Below are 23,884 nucleotides of genomic sequence, written 5' to 3'. Positions count from 1 at the left end.
CAGGGGGAGGTTTGTGAGTGCACACTCCATGAAGAAGGCATTTCTGTGTCTCTGGATGTTACTTTTTCTCCACTTTTTGTGTGTCTGAAATGTACAAGTTTGAGCAAACTTACTAAAGTAAGAAACGTGCATCTAATTTATGAAACTCGCTCGACATGTTTCTCATATTTGACAGTCGCTAAAAGGCAAATACTTCTCTGTGTACATGCAGCTCGGAATTAACCCTTCGGTGCGGGCTGGGTGTGTATTGTGATGTTGCTCAGCAGCACGTTACAGTTTGTACATTACAAAGACGGGAGCACGGGGAATATAACAACCCACCGGGGATAAGTGCACCAAGGCATGAAGCTAACGTTGGGAGAGAACAGTCGCTGCCCCGCAGAGCTTACAATCTAAACATATGTCAGACCGCAACGCCCTTCCTTATACATTCATGCGGGTTATATTGGAGTATTGCAGATGCTGGGAAGATGCACGTTAACCATATCACTGCCGCAGGGGGCATGGAGAAGCGGTGGGGGAGATTGGGGCATCGCGGGGCTATTAATATGAATGGCTCTGCTGCGTCTGTCTGATAACTAAGAAAACACTTTGTGCATCAGATCTAAAGCAGCATTTTGATACCGTTAAATATAAAGATGCCAAGGCTCTAAACCAGGGCTGTTCAACTCCAGTCCTCAAGCCTCTCCCTCCCCCCTCCCCAACAGGTCAGGTTTTCAGGATATCCGAGCTCCAGCACAGGTAGCTCAATCAGTCCCTGCTCAGCAAACTGAGCCTCTGATTGAGCCCCCTGCGCTGAAGCTGGGATATCCTGAAAACCTGACCTGTTGGGGGTGGGAGGGGTGCTTGAGGACCGTATTTGAGCACCCCTGCCCTAAACGTGCACAGCACCCATCATGCAGAATGCCTCAACTTAGTAACTGTGTTGTTATCCGCGATGAAACCCCCAATGTGTATGCAACATGTCTCTTTATCCCATAGAAAAGCCGGAGTGTGACATCTGGTGACAAACGTTCCTGGATAAGGCGCTGTGTGTGTGTGTGTGTGTGTGTGTTTATTCGTCCTTCCAGGGCTGTACTTATGTGGCTGTGTGGTGCAGCCTGTGTGTTAGTTGCTGGATGTGTGAGACGGGACAGGCTCTCTCCCCTCCCTCTGGCTGTAACAGGAGCCAGGGCTCAGGCTGTGGGTGGACCTCTCTGGGCTTATGGATGGGGGCTGGGAAGCTGTGTAGACATTGGAAGGGACCTCAGGTGATTGATGGTTTTTTATGTTGTGCAAAGGAGGAGGAGGAGGAGGGAAAAGGAGTGTGTCTAATCCCTCACTGCAGTGCTTGCTGAGGCTGCTCCTCCACTGCAAGTTTCTGTTTGCTGGAGTCTGATCTATTCTCTTTCTTTTTTTTATTTCGGACTCTTCATCCAGGGAGAGGGTTGTGGTTAAAACCCAAGCTGGATGGATGGGTATGGGGAGAGGGGCAGAACCCAAAGCCCTGGGATTCATCAAAATCCTCACTGTGTTCCTGTGCATCTTCCCGGCAGGTAAGGAAAACCCTGCACGTCTTATTATTAAAGCTTACTGGAGGGAATGTCCCCTTAGAGGGGCCCCTCTAGCATGGAGCTCGTGTTAATAGCCACTGTGCTGCATCTTCATATTTCTACTATTTGTATGTATGTCTTTATTTTTATATAGCGCCATTAATGTACACAGCGCTTCACAGCAGTAATACACGTGACAATTATATAAATAACAAATAATACAAACAACAGATCATGGGAAGAAGTGCTTCAGACATAAAATTAACATTTAGGAAGAGGAGTCCCTGCTCCGAAGAGCTTACAATCTAATTGATAGGTAGGAAGAACGTACACAGACAGTAGGAGGGTGTTCTGGTAAGTGCGTCTGCAACGGGCCAAGCTTTATGTATCGTGTATAGTATCAGCCACGGTGCTGCTCATTTGCTTCCTTAAGCAAGTGTGTATTAAGGTGGATAGAGATATTTAATGCTTGTGTACCTACCTCCACACACCGAGTGTGGAAGTGTGCAGATATACCAGTTTCAAATTTGGGATGGGAAATGTGAATATTTATATAGATCGTTTGTTTTAGATGAATGCGATGAGAAGAGGAACTTTTTTTTAAATTATTATTATTAAGAATATCTTACTTTTTGTTGCGGTATTTTAACAATCTTTTTTTTTTTTTTGTATTGTGTGGGGCATTTAAAATTCCTTATCTCCTAAAGCAGGGGTTCTCAACTCCAGTCCACAAGGGCCCCCCAACAGGCCAGGGTATCCCTGCTTCAGCACAGGTGGCTCAGTCAAAGATTGAGCCACATGTGCTGGCGGTGGGATATCCTTAAAACCTGTCCTGTTGGTGGTGGTCCTTGAGAACCCCTGTCCCAGACGGTCCAGCTCTGTTTGTGTAACAAGCATCTGCACATTTCTGCAGTTGTTGCTTTAAATTCTAACTTTGCGAATGACTTCATGTCGCTTCTCTCCTCTCCCAGCAGCAATAAGCCCCACTCTGTCCCCCCCAAAGCCTTGTTGAGATGCCTTGTTTTACACGTTTAGCTGTGTCGCTCACTCGGGAATTCCTGTTTGTAAAGGGTGCTATTTGAAGGGCCATCTTATTTCATATTTTTTCAAGGTAAAGCTACAGGTCCCGTGGCATGAGACCAGAAAAGGGCCATCTGTTTCCAATGAATCCCACTGTTTTTCAGGCTCCATCCTTGCCTGCAAATTCCTGCGAGCCTTGTTATTGTTGGGGGGGGGAGGGCCGGCACCACACTGGGAGTTCTGTTCTTTGGAAATCTCTCCGGTTTCTTCGGCCTTCGGGTTTTTATTCACCTGGAAATGCATTAAAATGAAATCCCACATTTGTATTATCTCTCTTTGGCAAGTGTTCTTGTATTCATACCTGCGTGTAAATACATTTACAATCGGCGGTATGTCTGGACCATGTTAATCTTACCTCTCAAAAAATAAGCCATTCAGTAAGTGTGTGTGTGTGTGTGTGTGTGTGTGTGTGTGTGTGTGTATATATATATATATATATATATATATATATATATATATATATATATATATATATATATATATATATATGTCTCATTTTTTTCTAACACATCTATCCAGATAATTGTGTGTTTTTCAAAGAAGGCACATTTTCTGCATTTTTAGGTATTTGTGGATCCATGTGTTGGTGGTTGATGTGAAATATTTAGAAATAAGAACAATCCAAGCACAAGTTGATTTAACATAACCTGATTAAATATGGAAATGATCGCTTCTTTCCTGGAACATCTGTCATTTGACAATGTTAAGGGGACATTGCTTGTTAAGGTGTGAATATGACCAACCATGGTGCAGCATATAATGATGCAGAGTATCTGCGAAAACTTCCAGCTGGCTTGTAACACCTTTTAACCTGTTCGCTACCAGCGAGGCTTGTAACGAAAGGGTTACTTTCCTCTGTAGCCCAATCTGGAGACTATTACAATGACGTGAGGTCAGACACCTACTGTAACTGCTGGGATTGGGCAGTCCTCATTCAGGAAGGACGGAAGTGCAGACATGTCATACTTCACACTCCATGTATGTTACCCTTTTTTAAGTGGGTTGGAGAACTAAAGAAATAACGTTTCCTAAAATGACACTGTACAGTGACCAAACTCTGTGCGTCTCCTGTTAGCCAAACTGTGATTGACAGGAGATGGGTGGGATAACGATGATTACGCTTTAATTACTCCAGCACTGGCTGCTCCATAATATTTCTTTTTCTGTGTATCCCAACACAGCGTTGGGTTAAAGATTAATGCAACTTGTTCCTGCAAAGCTTTCATATAATCTCCAAGCCCAGCTCTAGGGGGAAAAGATCTTATGCTTTTAATATTTTCCTTGCCTCTGCTGCAGTTTTCTAACCCCTCCAGCCATGAAGAGGATGAAGATGATACAGGATATTCATTTGCTTAAGTGCTTTTTAGAAGTAGGTGCACATGCCTTAGATCCAGCCTGTGAGGTTTATTCTAGATACAGATCAGGCTTATTGGAGGTTTATCAGATGATAGGCTGATAAATTGGGGAACAGCGGGATGTGAGCTCAGAGCTGCAAAGTGCTCGAGTTATTAAAAACCCACCTTGCAACGGTGATCGAATGTCTCTTCCATTTCCAGATGAAACACAGATGTGAAAATATTTTCTTTTTCTGCGGGTCGCATGCATTGCGCAGCACTTGAAATCCTAATTATTGTAATCTTCCTTTGTACATGAACACGTTGCTTAAAAAAAAAAGGCAGAAAGTCTATATTTAGCATAGGTTGAACTTGATGGACGTACGTCTTTTTTCAACCTCATCTACTATGTAACGATGTAACTATGTAAAAGTATTTATTTTTAAACTGTGAAACCAGTTTGAAACTAAGTCCCAGATTTGTGGGTTTATCTCTGAGCTGTAGAAGCCAAACAATAGAGAGTAAGCTCTTCAGGGCAGAGATGCATAGCAGCTGCAATGTGAAAGCTCAGTGCACCTCAGGAATTTAAAAGTAAAGCAAAAATGGACCGGCATTAATAAATCAGGAATAATCACATGCCTCGTAGACAACGCAAATGTTGCCAAGTAGCACAGAATCTGCTATTTTAATGTTTGACCCTCAGAGGGTGTAACGTATACACGTAACGTATACAATAACTCGAGTCCCATAGGATAACACAGTCCGGACACATACTGGCAAAGTGTACCGTGTCTGGTCTGTGGCCCTTTCCTCGGGCCTGGGTACTATGGTACTGATTTATTTATACCCAGGGGTAGGAGCATAGACCCTAGCACCAACCAAACCCAGGGGAGATCTTTATATCTATATTCTCTAAATTCTATATCTGGTGAGTGCATATTCTATTGTTCCTTCCTCGGGCATATAAAGCAAGAAATTGAATACCTATTTATTGCCCATGACCATCATGAAATGCATATATATATATATATATATATATATATATATGCATTTCTCTTTAGAGAATTATATATCTCATAATGTTTTCCTCCTGTAGTTTAGAGGTTGATTATGTTTCTGAATGTGCTGTCCTGTGAAACTGTTTGGAATATTTGGCTCATTGTGTGTGTGTGTGTGTGTGTGTGTGTGTGTGTGTGTGTGTGTGTGTGTGTGTGTGTGTGTGTGTGTGTGTGTGTGTGTGAGGACTAATAAATGATTTGCTTTCACATGAAGGGGTTTGTGTTAGTCTTGTGACAGTTGTTGCTAAAATGCTTAATCTGGTTTTTATCATTTGAATTCTATTCCGCAGTGTAATGAGAAGTATACAGTACGCACACACTGCTACAGTATACAGTACGCACACACTGCTACAGTATACAGTACGCACACACTACTACAGTATACAGTACGCACACACTGCTACAGTATACAGTACGCACACACTGCTACAGTATACAGTACGCACACACTGCTACAGTATACAGTACGCACACACTGCTACAGTATACAGTACGCACACACTGCTACAGTATACAGTACGCACACACTGCTACAGTATACAGTACGCACACACTGCTACAGTATACAGCACGCACACACTGCTACAGTATACAGCACGCACACACTGCTACTGTTTGCTCCGTCTGTTCCATGTGCAAATTCATATAATCGCCGGAAACCTTTAATAAACCAGTCACTTTATTTTCTTACTCTGTCTCTACTCTTCTAATAGCGCTAAAATATCCCCGCCTTTAGCGCCTGCAGTGTCATAGCGAAATGATCCAGCCTGTTATGCTGTGTTTTCATATGGAAGCCATTTCCATTCCCGCTCAGCGTCTTTCTCCTAAATACACAGACTGCGTTCTGAAAATATAATAACCCTCCGAGACCTGCAGATCTCGCCCACTAACTCACCGCTGACCAAGCTTCAGAGTCCGAGATTCGGAAGTAAAGTAAGCCTGCTTTGCAATGACTAATCAATCGGGCATGGCTATCCATCAGAACCATCCGGGGTGCTGCCGGCATACACAGCTCTGTACGTCGGATATACAACCACCCGAACTCTGCTCTAAAGAGCTTACAATCTAATGTTTGATGCCCGAGGCTCAGGGAGACGGTATTGCAGAAAAGGAAGGAACAAGGTTTTTGATGGCAAACGTGTTGCATTTAGCACACGGGTTAATTAGTGCTGGGTTTCGTCTCTGCACCTGTACAAACTGCACGGCAACTCGTTAATGTATACTATAAGTGTCCTTTTTATTCCGGTTTTAAAACATAAGCAGCCAATGTGGATACACCTGGTCAAATAATTGGTCCTATTATCAGGCAATTATAGGAGTGAATGTAACTGCAATCTCGCCCCTAATCTATTTGGACAGCCAGATGGGACGGCTTCTCACCGGGCACATGTTGCGATGACTTCATACATTCAAAAGCTTGAGGATTAGATTTAAAAAAAGAAAAAAAGAAAGAAATATTAATCCAGAGATCAGGCCCTTACTTGGTAATCAATGTTCCAGTCTGACGTATTGGAGAAGGCATTTAACCCTTCCAAGATATACCCCGTCCTGTAGGTGTTATTACTACTATATGCAAAGTAAGCTTTATATGGGTGGCGGGGGGGGGGGGGGGATTTCAACTGATCAAAAATCTTGCGTTTTTTCCGTTTTTGGAGAAGTTTATCCCATGTGTTGTGTTGCCAAAGTAGATTTTTTTTTTTTTTTCTTCATTGGCTCAGTTTAGTTAGAGCTTGTGTAGTTTTGTTTGTGTTAGAGCTTGTGTAGTTTGTTTGTGTTAGAGTTTGTGTAGCTTTTGTGCAGTGGTTGATTTGCTGGATGTGAAGCGTTTGAAGACAGCGCTGTGATGTATTTCTCTTATCTCACTGATAGTCATATCTTGCAGGAAATTAGTGCACGTTCGGTTTTATAAAGTGGGATCAGCGGGGTGTTGAAAGACTTACTTCTGGAATTCCCCTATTGAAATAGTCAGTCCTCTTTCATATCAAATCCTGCGTTTATTGTACACACCGTAGTACTTGATTTTATGCTTCCAAATCAGTATTTGAGTTACTTCCAAACACGCCTTTTTAAGAAGGTACTTTGTAACTCCAGTACGTAGTGTCATTCACTGCGTGGGGTGTTTGCAATAAGTAAGTAAACCTGTTATCAGCGCTTGTTTGAGATTTCATGATGTATCTTATAAACACCATTGTAATAAAGTATCACCACGTGGGCAAGCTCAGGTCTCCCCCTCCCCAACAGGTCAGGTTTTCAGCATATCCCAGCTTCAGCACAGGTGGCTCAGCCGAAGATTGAGCCACCTGTGCTGAAGCAGGGACTGATTGAGCCACCTGTGCTGAAGCTGGGACTGATTGAGCCACCTGTGCTGAAGCTGGGATATCCTGCAAACCTGACCTGCTGGGGAGTCTTGAGGACTGGAGTCTGGGGACCCCTGCTCTAAGTGACAACGACACAGGAAATGTAGATGCAACCTGCATTTAACCTCTTCAATGCCGTGCTGGGGCATGCATGCTTTGTAAAAAATAAAATTAAATGAATGTTTTGCAAGCAAAAGAGAGACGTGTGATGAGGGGACGCCATGTTCCAAGCGGCGCATGATATCGCTATTAAAGGGGTCCTGTGAGGGGCGTAGTTATGCCGTGGTGGTGTTTTGATTTTCTCCCTGCAAGGCATTCTGGGCCAGCATCCCAGGTAAGGCGATATCCCTGAAAGAAAAGCTGACTAAGGGGCAGACGCAAGAGCTTGTGTTACCCCGATAGGAATGTGTTTTACAAGAGAGATCCTTCTCTGGGGCTTCCACCCCGGAGCCGGGATATCGGGCGCGGGGGCATCTCTTCCTGGGGATTTTCAGTCATTTGCAGTCAAATGAAATCTATGTTTAGCCTGTTTTAACCTCGATCCGTTTGTAGGTGTTCTCCCCTCTTCCTTCAGTTATGGGGCAAAGGCTCATTCAGGGTTTCTAATAAAATGCCATATTAACCCAGAACCTCCTGATCCGTGGTCATGCCACGGTCTCCAAAGTAGGGGAACTCCGTTTGAATTCCCGTGGTCTTGGGCAAGTCACTTTATCTCCCTGTGCCTCCAAATTATATCGTAAAAAACTCTACCGGGTAGAGACTGGCTGTGTCAGCAAGACACTCTGCGCAGCACTGTGTACACTGTCAGAATCCTATAAGGGGAATATATCTTATACTATATTAGTGAAAGCACTGTATGCCTGCCTGCCTGGATGTCCGGTGTCCCTAGGGGAAATCTCATTGGTCCCTTGGGCCGCCCCCGCACACCTCTCATTGGCCTGAGGCGGAGTGACGGGCCAAAGGACACACAAGGACACAAACACACACACAGGGACACACACACACACACACACACACACAGTATGTGTCTCCCTCCCCCCCTCCCCCCTCCTCCCCCTCCCCCCCCTCCCCCCCCTCCCCTCCCCCCCCCCTCCCCCCCCCCTCCCCCCCTCCCCCCCCTCCCCCCCTCCCCCCCCTCTCCCCCCCCTCTCCCCCCCCCCTCTCCCCCCCTCCTCTCCCCCCCTCTCCCCCCCTCTCCCTCTCCCCCCCTCTCCCTCCCTCTCCCCCCTCCCCCCCTCTCCCCCCCTCTCCCCCTCACCCCCTCTCCCCCCCTCTCCCCCCCTCCCCCTCTCCCTCCCCCTCCCCCTCTCCCTCCCCCCCCCCTCCCCCCCCTCCCCCCTTCCCACCTCCCCCCTTCCCACCTCCTCCCCCCCCCCTTCCCACCTCATTGGTCCCTTGGCCCGCCCCCGCACACCTCTCATTGGCCTGAGGCGGAGTGACGGGCCAAAGGACACACAGGGACACAAACACACGTAGACACACACACACACACGTAGACACACACACACACGTGTATACACACCCGTATACACACACACACACGTATACACACACACACGTATACACAAACACACACACGTATACACACACACACGTAGACACACACACGTAGACACACACACGTAGACACACACACGTAGACACACACACGTATACACACACACGTATACACAAACACACACGTATACACAAACACACACACGTAGACACACACACACATAGACACACACACACACACACGTAGACACACACACACACGTAGATACACACACACGTAGACACACACACACACACGTACACACACACACACGTACACACACGTACACACACACGCACGTAGACACACACACACACACACATGTACACGTACACACACACATGTACACGTAGACACATACACACACACACATGTACACGTATACTTACACACATGTACACATACACACACACATGGAGACATACACACACACACATGTAGACATACACACACATACGTATACACTCACACACGTATACACACACACGTATACACACACAGGTATACATACACATAATGTATACACACACACATGTATACACACACACATGTATACACACACATGTGCACACACACATGTACACACACACATGTACATACCCACACATGTACACACACACACATGCGTATACACACACATGCGTATACACACACACACGTATACACACACACACGTGTATACACACACACACACATGTATACACACATACACATGTATACACACACACATGTAAACACACACACGTATTCACACACACACATACACATGTGTATACACACACGTGTATACACACATGTGTATACACACACAAACATGTTGTATACACACAATATATACATACACACAATGTATACATACACACATGTATACATACACACACATGTATACACACACACACACACATGTATACACACACACGTACACATACACACACACACACACACACACATGTATACACACACACACACACATACAATGTATACACACAAACATGTATACACACACACACTATCCCCAGCACCACCACATCAGCACACCGGTATCCCATACCCCCCAGCACACTGGCATTCTCGGCTCCCCGCCATTCCCAACCCCCATCAACACCATCCGCACCCACACATCGGCACCTTTGCACCTCCCCCATCGGCACACCCACATCCGCACCCCCACATCAGCACCAAACCCTCCCAAATCAGCACACCGATACAATCACCATCAGTACAGCCACAGCAGCACTACCACCGCACACCGCCATGGGCCGCGTGGACCACTCCCCACCCAAATGCCACCCCCACACCACAAACATCCCGGGCAACGCCGGGGCTCTCAGCTAGTATATAATATATATTCTCTGGCTGTTCTCCTCTGCAATGAGGTGCTTGCCTCTTTTCAGGCAGTCTGGGGGTTAGAAGTGAAGTGAGTCGGCGGCTCCGTACGTGTGTTTAACACCAGAAAACGTTTGGGGGGGGGGGGGGGATACGGTTTGTAGGAAGTGAATCGTACAGCAGACTACGCGTTCTTTACTATGTGAATAAATGAAGCACGAGGCCTGTATGTCTCTGAAGTTTCCCGTTGTGAATGCATTGAATGAAAGGAGCAGTGTCTCTTTAAGAGCGCCTAGCGTTCTCACTCTCACACCAGCCACCTCCTCGTATAATTGAAACCCGATCTAATCCCTTCGCACATGGGGTAATTTATTGGCCTGTTGGGCCTTTCTTGATGGCAAATTGCATTGTCTTTATTCCTGAGTTGGGCCTTTGGTGGGGATTGCAGAATTCCAGCCTGGCCTTTCTCAGGCCTGAGCCTTCACACCCCTCTGAGTACGTTTTATTGGGGGTCTTTGTTATGCAAACAAGGCAATGATAATCAGGCCATTATTCCGCAGGATTGCTTGATTAAAGGTTCAGGAGAGGTCACTGGAGGAGACCTGGGCTGGGCACAAACCTTCCCAACTTCTGCCTGTCTGCATTTGTCATCGTGTTTTGCTTGTTATGTTTTCGGCGTCCATTTTAAAGTTGCCGTTCCACTCAGCCGAATGGCGGTAATATACTACGAAACGGGTTATTTAATTATATTATTTAAAAAAAACAATAGCTGTGAGCTGAGTAGGAATCGGATTACTTTTAGCATTCAGTTGCTAAACACCTTTTTTACATTAAAGTGGTAATCATTGAGATTGCTAATTATCTTTCAGAGAAATGTTCACACTTCTACTTGAAACGGGTTTACAATACTTGTGTGTTTTCAGTCAATAAGCACTTGGTTTTAAGGGATTTGCACATCAATGCCATTAGTCAGCTTTTATTCTAAGTGGATTCCACCTTTTTTAAAATAGAAGCCAAAATGTCAAAAAACACACGGCTTGTCCTGAGTGGAACACGCAGCATCCTGTACTAATCGCCATTTGTTGGAAATCATTTTTTATTTACCTTAAGAGATCCCTTCTTGCCCTTTCCAACACGGGTTTTATTTTTAAAATCTGATTAATATAAGCGTTTGAAATATTAAGTGCGTGGAATATTAAAATGAAGCTCTCCCCAGAGGCCAGTGCAGGCTGAATGCCACCAAGGAAACCTCAGACTTCTGATTTTTAGCACTGATTTTAACATCATCATTTTTAGCACCGAAAATATATATCAACGATTATTAGTTATTTTTTTAAAGAGCAGAACATGCTTAGATGGCAAGATACTAACATTATTATTATTAAACTTCTATAGTAGAGCACCTCAAGTCGCACCCCCCCCACCCCCCCCCAAAAAAACCAGGTCAGGTTTGCAGGATGTCCATGCTTCAGCACAGGTGGCTCAATCAGTCCCTGCTTCAGTCCGGAAGCTCGGTCTTCGACTGAACCTTTATTTATTTATCAAATGTGTTACCTGGATGTAATAGATTGAGAGTTACCGCTTGTTTTCAAGTATGTCCTGGGCACAGAGTTATGATGACAAATAATACATGGATACATTAAGTAAACAGGGTATACATTATATACAAGACATTGCTTGCGCAGTTAGAGATAATAATGCTATAGGCGTATGTAATAGTTACAGACCAGATTAAAATGTGAGACCGCTTGAGTTGAGTTGAGAGAGCAGCGCTAACAGGGAAAGCGGCATGTATTGGCGAAATCTGCCTTTAGAAAGGCAGAAAATGGAGAGTTTTTAAAAAAGCGCCATTTTTTTTTTCTCAGAATCTCGCCGCGCGGCTGGAGAGAACAGAAATCTCTCCAGTCTTGAAAACGGCCGTATGCAGAGAGCAGCGAACGCCATCTAGTGGCTGTTCGCGGCAAAAAAAATGGCGCGATTTTCAACATTTTTCCTCTCCACCATGAAGCTGGCGCTCCGCGGCCGGTGGAGGAGGAAAAAAAATCGATTTCTTTCCCCAGTAGTTTCAACAGCGCTCATAGCGCTCATAGCGCTGGTTGAAACTCTCCATATGCAGAAAGGATTGTAAATGCAGTTTTATGCCCTTTCTGCATATGGAGAAAAAAACTCTCCAATAAAGGTAAAAAAAAATTCCCCTCTCCAATTCTAAATAGCGCTGCTCTCTGCATGAGGCCCTTAGCCTGGTGGTGGCTGTGAGAGTCTCCGTTAGATTGCTCCAGTTTTGGGGTGCACGGTAAGAGAAGGAGGAGCGGCCGGATACTTTGCTGAACCTTGGGACCATGAGTAGTCTTTTGGAGTCAGATCGCAGATAAGTGCTGCATGTGGTAGGGGTGAGGAGCTTGTTCAGATACGGGGGGGGGGGGTAGATTGCCCAGAAAGTATTTAATTATACAGGGGAGCAGTGTCAACCACATTTCTGTTTTACTTTCCTGGCAAGTCTCTGTACATGGATATGCTGCACCGTTATAGGGTTAAAAAGTACATCTGAACTCCTCTCCCACCCGTTAGAGGAAATATGGCAAAAAAAGATATATACCTCAAACACAGTTCATGCACCTTTTTGCAGTAGTATCCATTTTTAGCCCCCCCCCCCCCGCCCCCCCATAGCTATTTCTTCAAAGCCGAGAATAAGATCGGCGATCAAAGATGTATAAGGGCAATTCATTTATTGAAAAGAAACACGGTTCTAGATCCATGGAATGGGTACTGCGAGTTTAAATCTGCCCCATTGCGCGGGGATGAAAATTAGATTTGAAGGAACTTGAATAAGACTTTTTTTTTTTAAGTGCTCATTTCGATCAGCTAATTTCTCAATCTTCTGGTGTTCCCGCTGAAAGAGGTGGCAGTCACAAGCCAGAATATGTTGGCACGCTAGTCCTTCTTTTCTTCTCTGTCAAAACCAAGCAAACAGAGTTCTAAGGCTTCGGCTGCCAACAATACCACGGTATCCTGCCAGGCGTGAGTCACACGAAGGGCTTGTGACCCGTCCAGGTTTCAGACAACTGCGCTATTGAGTAAATGTCTGACACTCCGCTTCTTGTAGATGCGAGGTAGCATTATAAACCCGACACTGATATTTATTTGAACGTAGCTTTGCCGAACCTGGTTTGGGTGAATGCTGCTTCTTGCTGCACTCGCCTCCCTTTTACTGTGTCTGGAGTAGCAGCGCATGGCATTGCCCAACTGGACTGGCGCAATAACCCAACACAATGCTGTATTCTGGAGATATCCCCCCCCACACCTCTGCCACTTGTAACACTGGGGATGCCCAAGCTTCTCCAGAGTAATAGAACACAGGTGGTTTCTAAAGCAGTTTTGTTGCAGAATGTGATACCTTTTGGTGACCCAACGCGACGGTTCTCCATAGATAGGAGTTGTACATGAGGCCTCACAAGTCTTTACTTCATTCAGACTGACGCCTGAACCTCCTTTTGCTGTGAGGGGAGGACGGAACCATTCTTCATGTGGTTACAATGTTGGCCACTAACAAAATGATAGGGATACAAGTAAATAGATGCATAGAATATAAACATCGGCAAAAAAAAGTTAGTTCTGTTAAAAAAAAACACCTTTGGCGACCCCCGTAGTTTTGCGTACACTTGGAACGATCAGGCATAAAGCATCCGGATTGGCTCTGCTGTTGCCATGGATACACTGAACCTGTCCTCGCTCTAAGTAGCACTTTAGAATGTTGCATTCGCTCAACCCCATGGGGGGAGTGGGGTGCAGCATACATTGTTAGGTTCATCTTCCATTTGTTGTTCTTGATCTATGTCCCCAATAGGTTTAGGGTCACTTCTTACACGATAGAAGTGTATATAACCAATAATGGGGCTCACCATCTGTAGACGATGCTGGAAGGAGTTTGCACAGGCATGACTGCCTTGACCCTTTAACTGCCAGAGACTCCAGCGAAGAATTGCTCCGTAATAAGTTGCAGGCCGATCAGTGAAGGGTTAAGCAAGCTGATGGCGGTGCCTCCGTCACCTGTTTGGGGTTTTTATTTTCTTGGCAAGGACATAGCCATGCATTTGCCAGCTGCCAGATAGTCACATGTCCCTGCTGCATTGAGACGTATGCTTTTGACGCCTGCGGCCAATATACGCTCTTAAATCGTGTGGATGTTTCGGAAGGGACGTGGGAGGAAATTGGCCTCACCTAGGAGCGCAGCTGTCCTGCATCACCCCGGGGCTAGGTTTCATAGCTCATACAGAGCGGAAAGAGTTAAAGAAGGCTGGTCCATGCACACTATATATTCTCACCGGGGAGGAGGGCTTGTTCATATAGGATCTCCCAACGCTGCCAGTCTCTGAAATCACCTTCTAATTACAAAAATTGAAGATGGAATCTGAGCTCCTTGGTTAAAATGACAGAAAACGCGTTCGGACGCTGCCGCGCGTCCTTACACGGGGAATAATGTTTATTTCTGCCTAACGTTTGGCTTCGTATGACACATTTTCTAAATTGGAAATCCCTCCTAGGACCAAACTGCGCTAATGCCACCAGCCTGTGTGAGGTGACGCCTGTGTGAGGTGACGCCTGTGTGAGGTGACGCCTGTGTGAGGGGACGCCTGTGTGAGGTGACGCCTGTGTGAGGTGACGCCTGTGTGAGGGGACGCCTGTGTGAGGTGACGCCTGTGTGAGGTGACGCCTGTGTGAGGGGACGCCTGTGTGAGGTGACGCCTGTGTGAGGTGACGCCTGTGTGAGGTGACGCCTGTGTGAGGGGACGCCTGTGTGAGGGGACGCCTGTGTGAGGTGACGCCTGTGTGAGGGGACGCCTGTGTGAGGGGACGCCTGTGTGAGGTGACGCCTGTGTGAGGTGACGCCTGTGTGAGGTGACGCCTGTGTGAGGGGACGCCTGTGTGAGGTGACGCCTGTGTGAGGGGACGCCTGTGTGAGGGGACACCTGTGTGATTGACGCCTTTCGTGCCCAAATCTGACACCTAGAAACATGTTTTAAATACGTTTTTGTTGTCGGTACGTAGGATTGCGCCTTTTTAATGTGCTCATTTGCTTGCTATTACCCAGAATCCTTTTCTGCAGGGAAATGTAGCCGGTGTGGTGGCGCTGTGAAAGGAAGACAAAATGCACTCGTGGGTTTCTTATCTTTACTGTCATTCTTAAGAAGTGTTGATTTTATACAAAATAATATAGGAACAATGAATTCCAGCCCCACAGTTGCCAGAAAGGGCTCATACATTGTCCCCAGAGGCACTTCTGCGTTCTTTCACTTGCTGCCGAAGAAGCCAGCAGCCCATTGCCATGCAGAGAGAGGTTCGTCACGGCCCCCTGTCTCTCTCTGGTACTCGTACACATCATATAACCTGCGTGTGCGTGTGCGTGTGCGTGTGCGTGTGTGCGTGGGGATTGTCAGGGTTACTTCCAGCAGCTCCAGCTTGTGCGGTGTTTTCCGGCCTGATACATGATATTTGCTGATAGCAGAAGGCTCACGTGGTCTGTTTGTACTTTGTTTGGTCCCCGATTTATTCATTTATTGTAGGTCCTAACGTGTGTGTGTGTGTGTGTGTGTGTGTGTGTGTGTGTGTGTGTGTGTGTGTGTGTGTGTGTGTGTGTGTGTGTAATGTGTCTCTCTCTGCAGAGAAATGGTATAGTGGTTCAGTGTTCACTTTGGATGTTTTAGTCCTTTTTAAATATTTTGTATCCGTTTTTCATTCATAGTTGGTAAACCTGTCAGCAAGTAAATGGAAAATCAGTGATTGAGGAAGGGGGGCATGAACGTTCCTTTCAGGTGTAAGCCATTGGTGGGCAACAAGGGGCTTTACTTGTGGTCCCTGAGCCTCTGCCCCCCTAGCAGCTCATTCTCCCCAGTATAGAGGAAGGGGAGATGTTACTGGTGTGGATTGCAGCTGTTGTATAATGATAATGGATTGTCCCTGTGTAAGGAGAGGCGTAGGAGAGTATTCACAAGTGCGCCAGCGCAAACGGGAAGAAGCTCTTACTAACGTCTGCAAAGTCCCGTGTGTGTGTGTGTGTGTGTGTGTGTGTGTGTGCGCAGCGTGCAGCCCTGGAGGTAAATATCATGTTTCCAACCACTGGTATAAACTGAAAATGCATTTTGTTTGTTTTCAATTAAAAGTGGAGTTTTTGCTTTCAGGCTAATCCTATATTTAAGGAAGCGAAACGCGCAGGTTATTTACGGAATGTTTCTTTTCCTGTAAGTGATGATACAATGTATCGGTGCAGTATACAGACTGTCTGTCTGCTTTCTCTCCCTAGTGAGCTCCCCGTGCAGAATCCTGAAGTGTAACTCCGACTTCTGGGCCGCGACCTCCAGCTCGCACCACCACCTCGGGGCAGAGGACGCGGTGGAATTCTGCACGGCTCTGCGGGCCTACTCTCACTGCACGCGCCGCACCGCCCGCACCTGCAGGGGGGACCTGGCTTACCACTCGGCTGTCCATGGCATTGATGACCTCATGAGCCAGCACAACTGCTCCAAAGATGGCCCCACCTCGCAGCCGCGTCTCCGCACCCTGCCCCCAGGGGACAGCCAGGAGAGGTCCGACAGCCCCGAGATCTGCCATTACGAGAAAAGCTTCCACCGTCACTCGGCGCCCCCCAATTACACCCACTGCGGCCTCTTCGGAGATCCCCACCTTAGGACATTCACGGACAATTTCCAGACCTGCAAAATACAGGGAGCCTGGCCTCTCGTGGACAATAATTACTTGAATGTACAGGTCACCAACACACCCGTGCTTCCTGGGTCAACAGCTACAGCAACCAGCAAGGTAAAGCGAGCTTGCGCGTGAAACCGCTTCCAAATGAGCCAATGGCTGCGGCCAAATACATTTATAAAATGTTTTACCGGGAAGTAATACATTGAGAGTTACTTCTCGTTTTCAGGTCTGTCCTGATTTTAATGGGTAACCCCATGCCTAATAGAGGGGCACGGAAGGGGTTAAATGTAAGAGAGTGACGGCATTTCATTCCCAGTAAATTCAACGAGTATTTACATTTATTTATTTTTTTAAGAAAAACGTAGAATTTTCCATAGTAACCAAATCGTTGTTTGTGAGACCCGCGTACAGGTAAATGTCGGCCGCGTACAGGTAAATGTCGGCCGCGTACAGGTAAATGTCGGCCGCGTACAGGTAAATGTCGGCCACACTGTCTTACTATGTTCCATTATTGCAAAGCCGTTTTGAGGCCATCGCTAGTTAAACTGTTAATTGAAATCTGAAAACATGTTTATTCCTCTTTTTTTTTTATTCCTTGAAACAACAAGTTTTGCATGAAGGTGATTTGAATTTTTCTACGAAAATGGAGTTTACTGATAAGTTGGAAAAACTATATTTGTGGGGCGGCCCTTATAGATGAGGCGGTAGAGTATAGGCCCTTATAGATGAGGCGGTAGTGTATAGGCCTTTATAGATGAGGCGGTAGAGTATAGGCCCTTATAGATGAGGCGGTAATGTATAGGCCCTTATAGATGAGGCGGTAGTGTATAGGCCCTTATAGATGAGGCGGTAGTGTATAGGCCCTTATAGAGGAGGCGGTAGAGTGTAGGCCCTTATAGATGAGGCGGTAGAGTATAGGTGAAGGGGACGGAATGATTCCCTGTTTGCTGTTCCAGGCCAGCAATGCATTACAGATACAATGCAGGATAAAAGCGTGTTGTCTTGTGTCTTACAATAGCGCACAGGGTGTGCGGCAGTCGGAGATGTATCCTTCGGGCTCAGACTGCGAGACACCACTCCTACTAATTGTAGCAATTCCAAAAATAGGAGTGAATAGGACGCTGATTCACTCTGCATGTGTGCGACTGTGTGTGGGGGGTGGGGGGGACCGCACTGCTGCTGTGCGAGTGGGGGGAGAGGCGGGGGAGGAGGGATCGCGCGGTGCTGCTGTGCGAGTGGGGGGGAGAGCGCAGCACTACAGTGCGAGTGGGGGGGGAAGAGCGCGGCGCTGTTGTGCGAGTGGGGGGGGGGAGAGCGGCGTGCTGTGCAAGTGAGGGGGAGAGCGCGTGGGATTCTGCTTGAGCAGCGGGGGGGAGAGCGTGGTGCTGCTGTGCGAGTGGGGGGGAGAGCACGATGCTACTGTGCGAGTGGGGGGGGGCTGCTGCTAGTGGTGGGAGAAGTGAGCGGCTGAGCGGGGGGGGGGGGGGGGGGGGGGGAGGACTGACAGCTGCAGATACCGGTTTCTTTGCCACATTCCTCCCGCCCAGATCTCGGTTTAACTCCTTCAGTACAGGGCAGTGATAGATCACGTTGTCAGTGACAGACTTGCGTGTTCTCCCCAAGTCCAAACTTCAATGTTTTGTTCTCTCTTTGCCCTTATGAGGCTCCCCGTTCCCCCCCCCCCCCCCGAGATACGGACATCGGAAGGCGATGTCGATATCAGCCCAGACTGGGCACAGATAATATCCTTTACTGTAAGGTACCAGGGGCCAGTAGCAATCATTCCTTGCGGCTTCCTTTGGCCGCATGACCCGAGACCCCAGCATCACCTTCAGATGTAAGAATCTCGGGGAGCAGGGGGTCCTCAGACCTGAAATCTACGCGTTCAGCTCCGGAGACCCCCTGATTCCTACCTAGGGGGTGAAACATTTTTGTTTTATTGTTTTGAAAGACACAGGATGTAACTTGCAAATGCATTGCTGGCCTCCAGCAGCTGAGGGGTTAAGCTGTAGATGGCGTTGGAGGCAAGTTTTGAGGATTCTTGTGCACCCCCTCCGTGCCCCGGGGATGGGACTCGTGGACTGGAAGCTCGTTAGATAGGATTGTGAAGGTGTTGCTTTGGCTTTTATCTTTCGGGTAAAGGTTTGGCCCTCCGGTTGCTTCAGGGTGAGCAATGGGCCCTTTTTCGACACCTTTCGCCTCTTTGCTTTTAAGGTTGGCCCTGGAAAGTGAGCGCGCAGTTTGTGAGCGCGCAGTTTGTGAGCGCGCAGTTTGTGAGCGCGCAGTTTGTGAGCGCGCAGTTTGTGAGCGCGCAGGGATTGTGTCTGTATTATTTTAGGCCGGACAGCTGGTGACCTTGAACCAGACAATGACTGTCATGTACTATAAGTAAGAGCTATGGAATGGGTCCCACCTTCTGATCCAGTCATACGCTGAATATATTTATTATTTAGGCCAGGGGCTCAACTCCATCCCTCAAGCCCCCCCCCCCCCCCCCCCTTCCCCAACAGGTCAGGTTTTCAGAATATCCCAATCAGAGGCTTCGTCAAAGTGTGGGTTAATACGAACAGCGGTTTTTTTTTTGGTTTATTTTTAACCTCTAGAGCAGCGGTGCGCAAACTGTGGGGCGCGACACTGCCGACGGGGGGCGCGCGCTTCCCGAAGGCACTTAAATTGAGTGCCGGGGGAGCTGCAGGGCCTCTGTAAACCTAACTTACCGTGACTCCGGCGGCTTCCTCCCTGCGGCGCCATGGCAACGCGGCGTCAAAATGACGCTGCGAGGTCATGTGACGTCACGTTGCTATGGCAACGTGACGTCATTACGCCGGAGCGCGGGTAAGTTGGGGTTGGGGGGGGCGCGGGAGCGAGGGGACAGCCGTCAGGGGGGCGCAGGGAAAAAAGTTTGCGCCCCCCTGCTCTAGAGCATGGTCCTCAAGGGCCACCAACAGGTCAGGTTTTAAGGATATCCCTGCTTCAGCACAGGTGGCTCAATCAGTCCCTGCTTCAGCACAAGTTGGGATATCCATAAAACCTGGCCTGTTGGTGGCCCTTGAGTACTGAATTTGAGACCCCCTGCCCCAGATTTTGTGCGCGAGGCACATGTCCAATCAGTTTGACTCGTGATAATTATTCAGGATCTTGTGGAACTCGTTAGACCTTTTTTCAGACGTACATACTTCTCCTGATGGGCGTGAGCGTGTGGCTGCACGCAGGGAAGTGCACACCGTCATCCATCAGCCATTTCTATTTGTGTTCACTAAACCTTGCAGAGATTCCCTCTGAGACATTCGGCGAAACCTGCGCTGCTTCCCCTATCTGAAGCAATCCCACGCAAACAGCCGTCTCCCTCAATCACCGGCAGCATAACTGGCGCAATGAAACGGCCCCAGGGCCAGAGTGATCAGATTAAAGGAAATCTACTGAATTCAAACTGATCTTTTTTTTTGACCTAGTGAAGTTTATTTATTTATTTTTTGCACAATTTTTTGCTCTGGTTTTCCAGCCCGGAGACGGTGTGATAAATAATAGCCTCTTATCTTCCGGGACGTTCTTGTCAGTAACTTTTTGCGGTAATACTGATGTTACCTTTCCTGCTCCCAGCACATACTCCCGTACTAGGCCTCCATACTCCCCTACTAGGCCTCCATACTTCCGTACTAGGCCTCCATACTCCCCTACTAGGCCTCCATACTCCCCTACTAGGCCTCCATACTCCCCTACTAGGCCTCCATACTTCCGTACTAGGCCTCCATACTCCCGTACTAGGCCTCCATACTCCCGTACTAGGCCTCCATACTCCCTGTACTAGGTCTGCATACCCCGTACTAGGCCTCCATACTCCCGTACTAGGCCTCCATACTCCCGTACTAGGCCTCCATACTCCCGTACTAGGTCTGCATACCCCGTACTAGGCCTCCATACTCCCGTACTAGGCCTCCATACTCCCGTACTAGGCCTCCATACTCCCGTACTAGGCCTCCATACTCCCCTACTAGGCCTCCATACTTCCGTACTAGGCCTCCATACTCCCGTACTAGGCCTCCATACTCCCGTACTAAGCCTCCATACTCCCGTACTAGACCTGCATACTCCCGTACTAGACCTGCACGCTCCCGTACTAGACCTGCATACTCCCGTACTAGACCTGCATACTCCCGTACTAGACCTACATACTCCCGTACTAGGCCTGCATACTCCCGTACTAGACCTGCATGCTCCCGTACTAGACCTGCATGCTCCCGTACTAGACCTGCATGCTCCCGTACTAGACCTGCATACTCCCGTACTAGGCCTGCATACTCCCGTACTAGACCTGCACGCTCCCGTACTAGACCTGCATACTCCCGTACTAGGCCTGCATACTCCCGTACTAGACCTGCATGCTCCCGTACTAGGCCCGCGCGCTCCCCGTTCTAGGCCCGCGCGCTCCCCGTTCTAGGCCCGCGCGCTCCCCGTATATGTGCATCCAACAGTCATTTCTTTAGCAGCCATCTTGTTTTCTGGTAGACTTTCAAAAATAGCAAAAGCTTCCGAACTGCTGAGAGTCTCCCCAAAAAGCACAACAGGTCCATGTTTACTAAGCAGCATCGCCACTCAAGACTTCCCTGATGCTGGAAGGTGTCTTATGGAGAGTGCTTCGTGTATGTGGCCCCAAAATCTTATTTATTTTTGTACTTTGCATCAGTAAAATATATTTTCGGAATTGAGTAGAAGGGGCGGGACTTAAAACATCTAAATATTATTTTTAATTATTAAAATGTGTTTTTTTCTCTCTCTCCCCAGCTCACAATAATCTTCAAGAACTTCCAGGAGTGCGTGGACCAGAAAGTGTACCAGGCGGAGATGGACGAGCTTCCTGCGGCGTTCGCGGACGGCTCGAAGAACGGAGGGGACAAGAGCGGCGCCAACAGCTTGAAAATCATTGAGAAGGTGGCTGGGCAGCACATCGAGATCCACGCCAAGTACATCGGCACCACCATCGTGGTCCGGCAGGTGGGCCGCTACCTGACCTTTGCGGTCCGGATGCCGGAGGAGGTGGTGAATGCGGTGGAGGACAAAGATAATCAGGGGCTTTACCTGTGCCTCCGGGGCTGTCCTAAAAACCAGCAGATTGACTTCCGAACCTTCCACTCCCAGGCGCCGGAGACTGGGCTGAGGGGGCATGGGGTGGGCTCCAATGAGGTCTTCACCCCTCAGATGGCAGGAGCCAAGTGCAAGGAGAAGCTGCCCGTGGAGGACCTCTACTTCCAGTCGTGCGTGTTTGACTTGCTGACCACGGGGGACGTGAATTTCACCTTAGCTGCTTATTACGCCTTTGAGGATGTGAAATTGTTACACTCCAATAAGGACAAAATCCACCTGTATGAAAGGGCCAAGGACTTGGGCCCCGGAAACTCCGCTGCCCACACCGGCCTGGACTTCCTTACTCTCGTGGTGGGCTTGGCGTGGTTGATTCGGTGCTGTGCAGTGTGGCTGTAACGTTGTGTTTACTGTGTAAAACCTTGAGGTGGAAGACGAGACTAAGCGAGTCCGTTGTGGAGGTGCCGTCCCACTTACCCAGATGTAATAGAGGAAGCACTCGGCTGTCTAACAACTGCTACACGACTCGGTTTCATAATTCTGCATTTAAATACATTTCTAAATGTTCAGCTGAAAGAAGAGTTCCATGACATCTTCAGTCTAATGTATACAAGTCGTATTGATGAGATCTGGTATCAATTGTATATAGAGACACCACACACACCACACACACAATCACACACACACACACACACACCGGTAAGTGGGACTGCATCTTTACCTTCTGTGCTGAGGTCTCACACACTTTGGTACAGAAGGAGTTAATCCTTCAGGATATGGGCAGCTGAAATCTGAGACCTTTCCACCTTCTTCCTGTTGTGCCTATTTGACATAGAATAGGCATTGCTAATACACAGGCGCTGTCCGCTCTGCGTAGAGCGGCGTATACGCACCATACCTCATCAGCAGAACCCCAGACTTTGTGGGCACACGGGGGAGAAGAGCGCCCCCCTCTGCGATATCGTGGTACTGCAGTCATCGTGGTGTCTGAAATGTGCGTTTGTGAATGTGGCTTTGCGTGTCAGTATAAGCGCTATATGTTGCATGAACACGAAGTGATGCTGCTCGGGCAGCGTATACATGGAGGTGCTGCTGCACAGATGTGTAATGCTGGGAAAAGCCAAACTCCGCTCTGGCATTAACTCTTTAAGTGCCAGAGAGTCCCACACCCCAACTCCATGTATTGCAGGCCCCACTGGAGACACAGGGGTTAACCTCATTAAGGTTTATGGCCAGTTTGAATCGCAATGCCAGTTCCTCGTAAACATGGTCAAGGTATATTCTGTATCCGCTGCCGCGGCGTCCGGCAAAATCACACACAACAGAGCCCGCGCGTGAACACACCACAGGGCCCGCGCGTGAACACACCACAGGGCCCGCGCGTGAACACACCACAGGGCCCGCGCGTGAACGCACCACAGGGCCCGCGCGTGAACGCACCACAGGGCCCGCGCGTGAACGCACCACAGGGCCCGCGCGTGAACGCACCACAGGGCCCGCGCGTGAACGCACCACAGGGCCCGCGCGTGAACACACCACAGGGCCCGCGCGTGAACACACCACAGGGCCCGCGCGTGAACACACCACAGGGCCCGCGCGTGAACACACCACAGGGCCCGCGCGTGAACACACCACAGGGCCCGCGCGTGAACACACCACAAGCCCCGCGCGTGAACACACCACAGGGCCCGCGCGTGAACACACCACAGGGCCCGCGCGTGAACACACCACAGGGCCCGCGCGTGAACACACCACAGGGCCCGCGCGTGAACACACCACAGGGCCCGCGCGTGAACACACCACAGGGCCCGCGCGTGAACACACCACAGGGCCCGCGCGTGAACACACCACAGGGCCCGCGCGTGAACACACCACAGGG

General features: G+C 48.4%; 1 protein-coding gene across 1 annotated transcript; it reads left to right on the top strand.

The window, feature by feature from the left end:
• The first annotated feature begins 1,270 nt into the window (after window positions 1-1,270).
• RGMA (repulsive guidance molecule BMP co-receptor a) lies at window positions 1,271-23,443 on the top strand. Its single transcript, XM_075575244.1, has 3 exons — window positions 1,271-1,535; window positions 16,523-17,037; window positions 21,709-23,443. The coding sequence occupies exons 1-3, from the start codon at window positions 1,454-1,456 to the stop codon at window positions 22,402-22,404; spliced, it is 1,293 nt and encodes a 430-aa protein (XP_075431359.1). The 5' UTR covers window positions 1,271-1,453; the 3' UTR covers window positions 22,405-23,443.
• The last annotated feature ends 441 nt before the right edge of the window (window positions 23,444-23,884 follow it).

Source organism: Ascaphus truei, chromosome 18 (assembly GCF_040206685.1).
Source record: "Ascaphus truei isolate aAscTru1 chromosome 18, aAscTru1.hap1, whole genome shotgun sequence".
NCBI lineage: Eukaryota > Metazoa > Chordata > Amphibia > Anura > Ascaphidae > Ascaphus > Ascaphus truei.
This window is presented reverse-complemented; position numbering and strand designations above follow the sequence as displayed.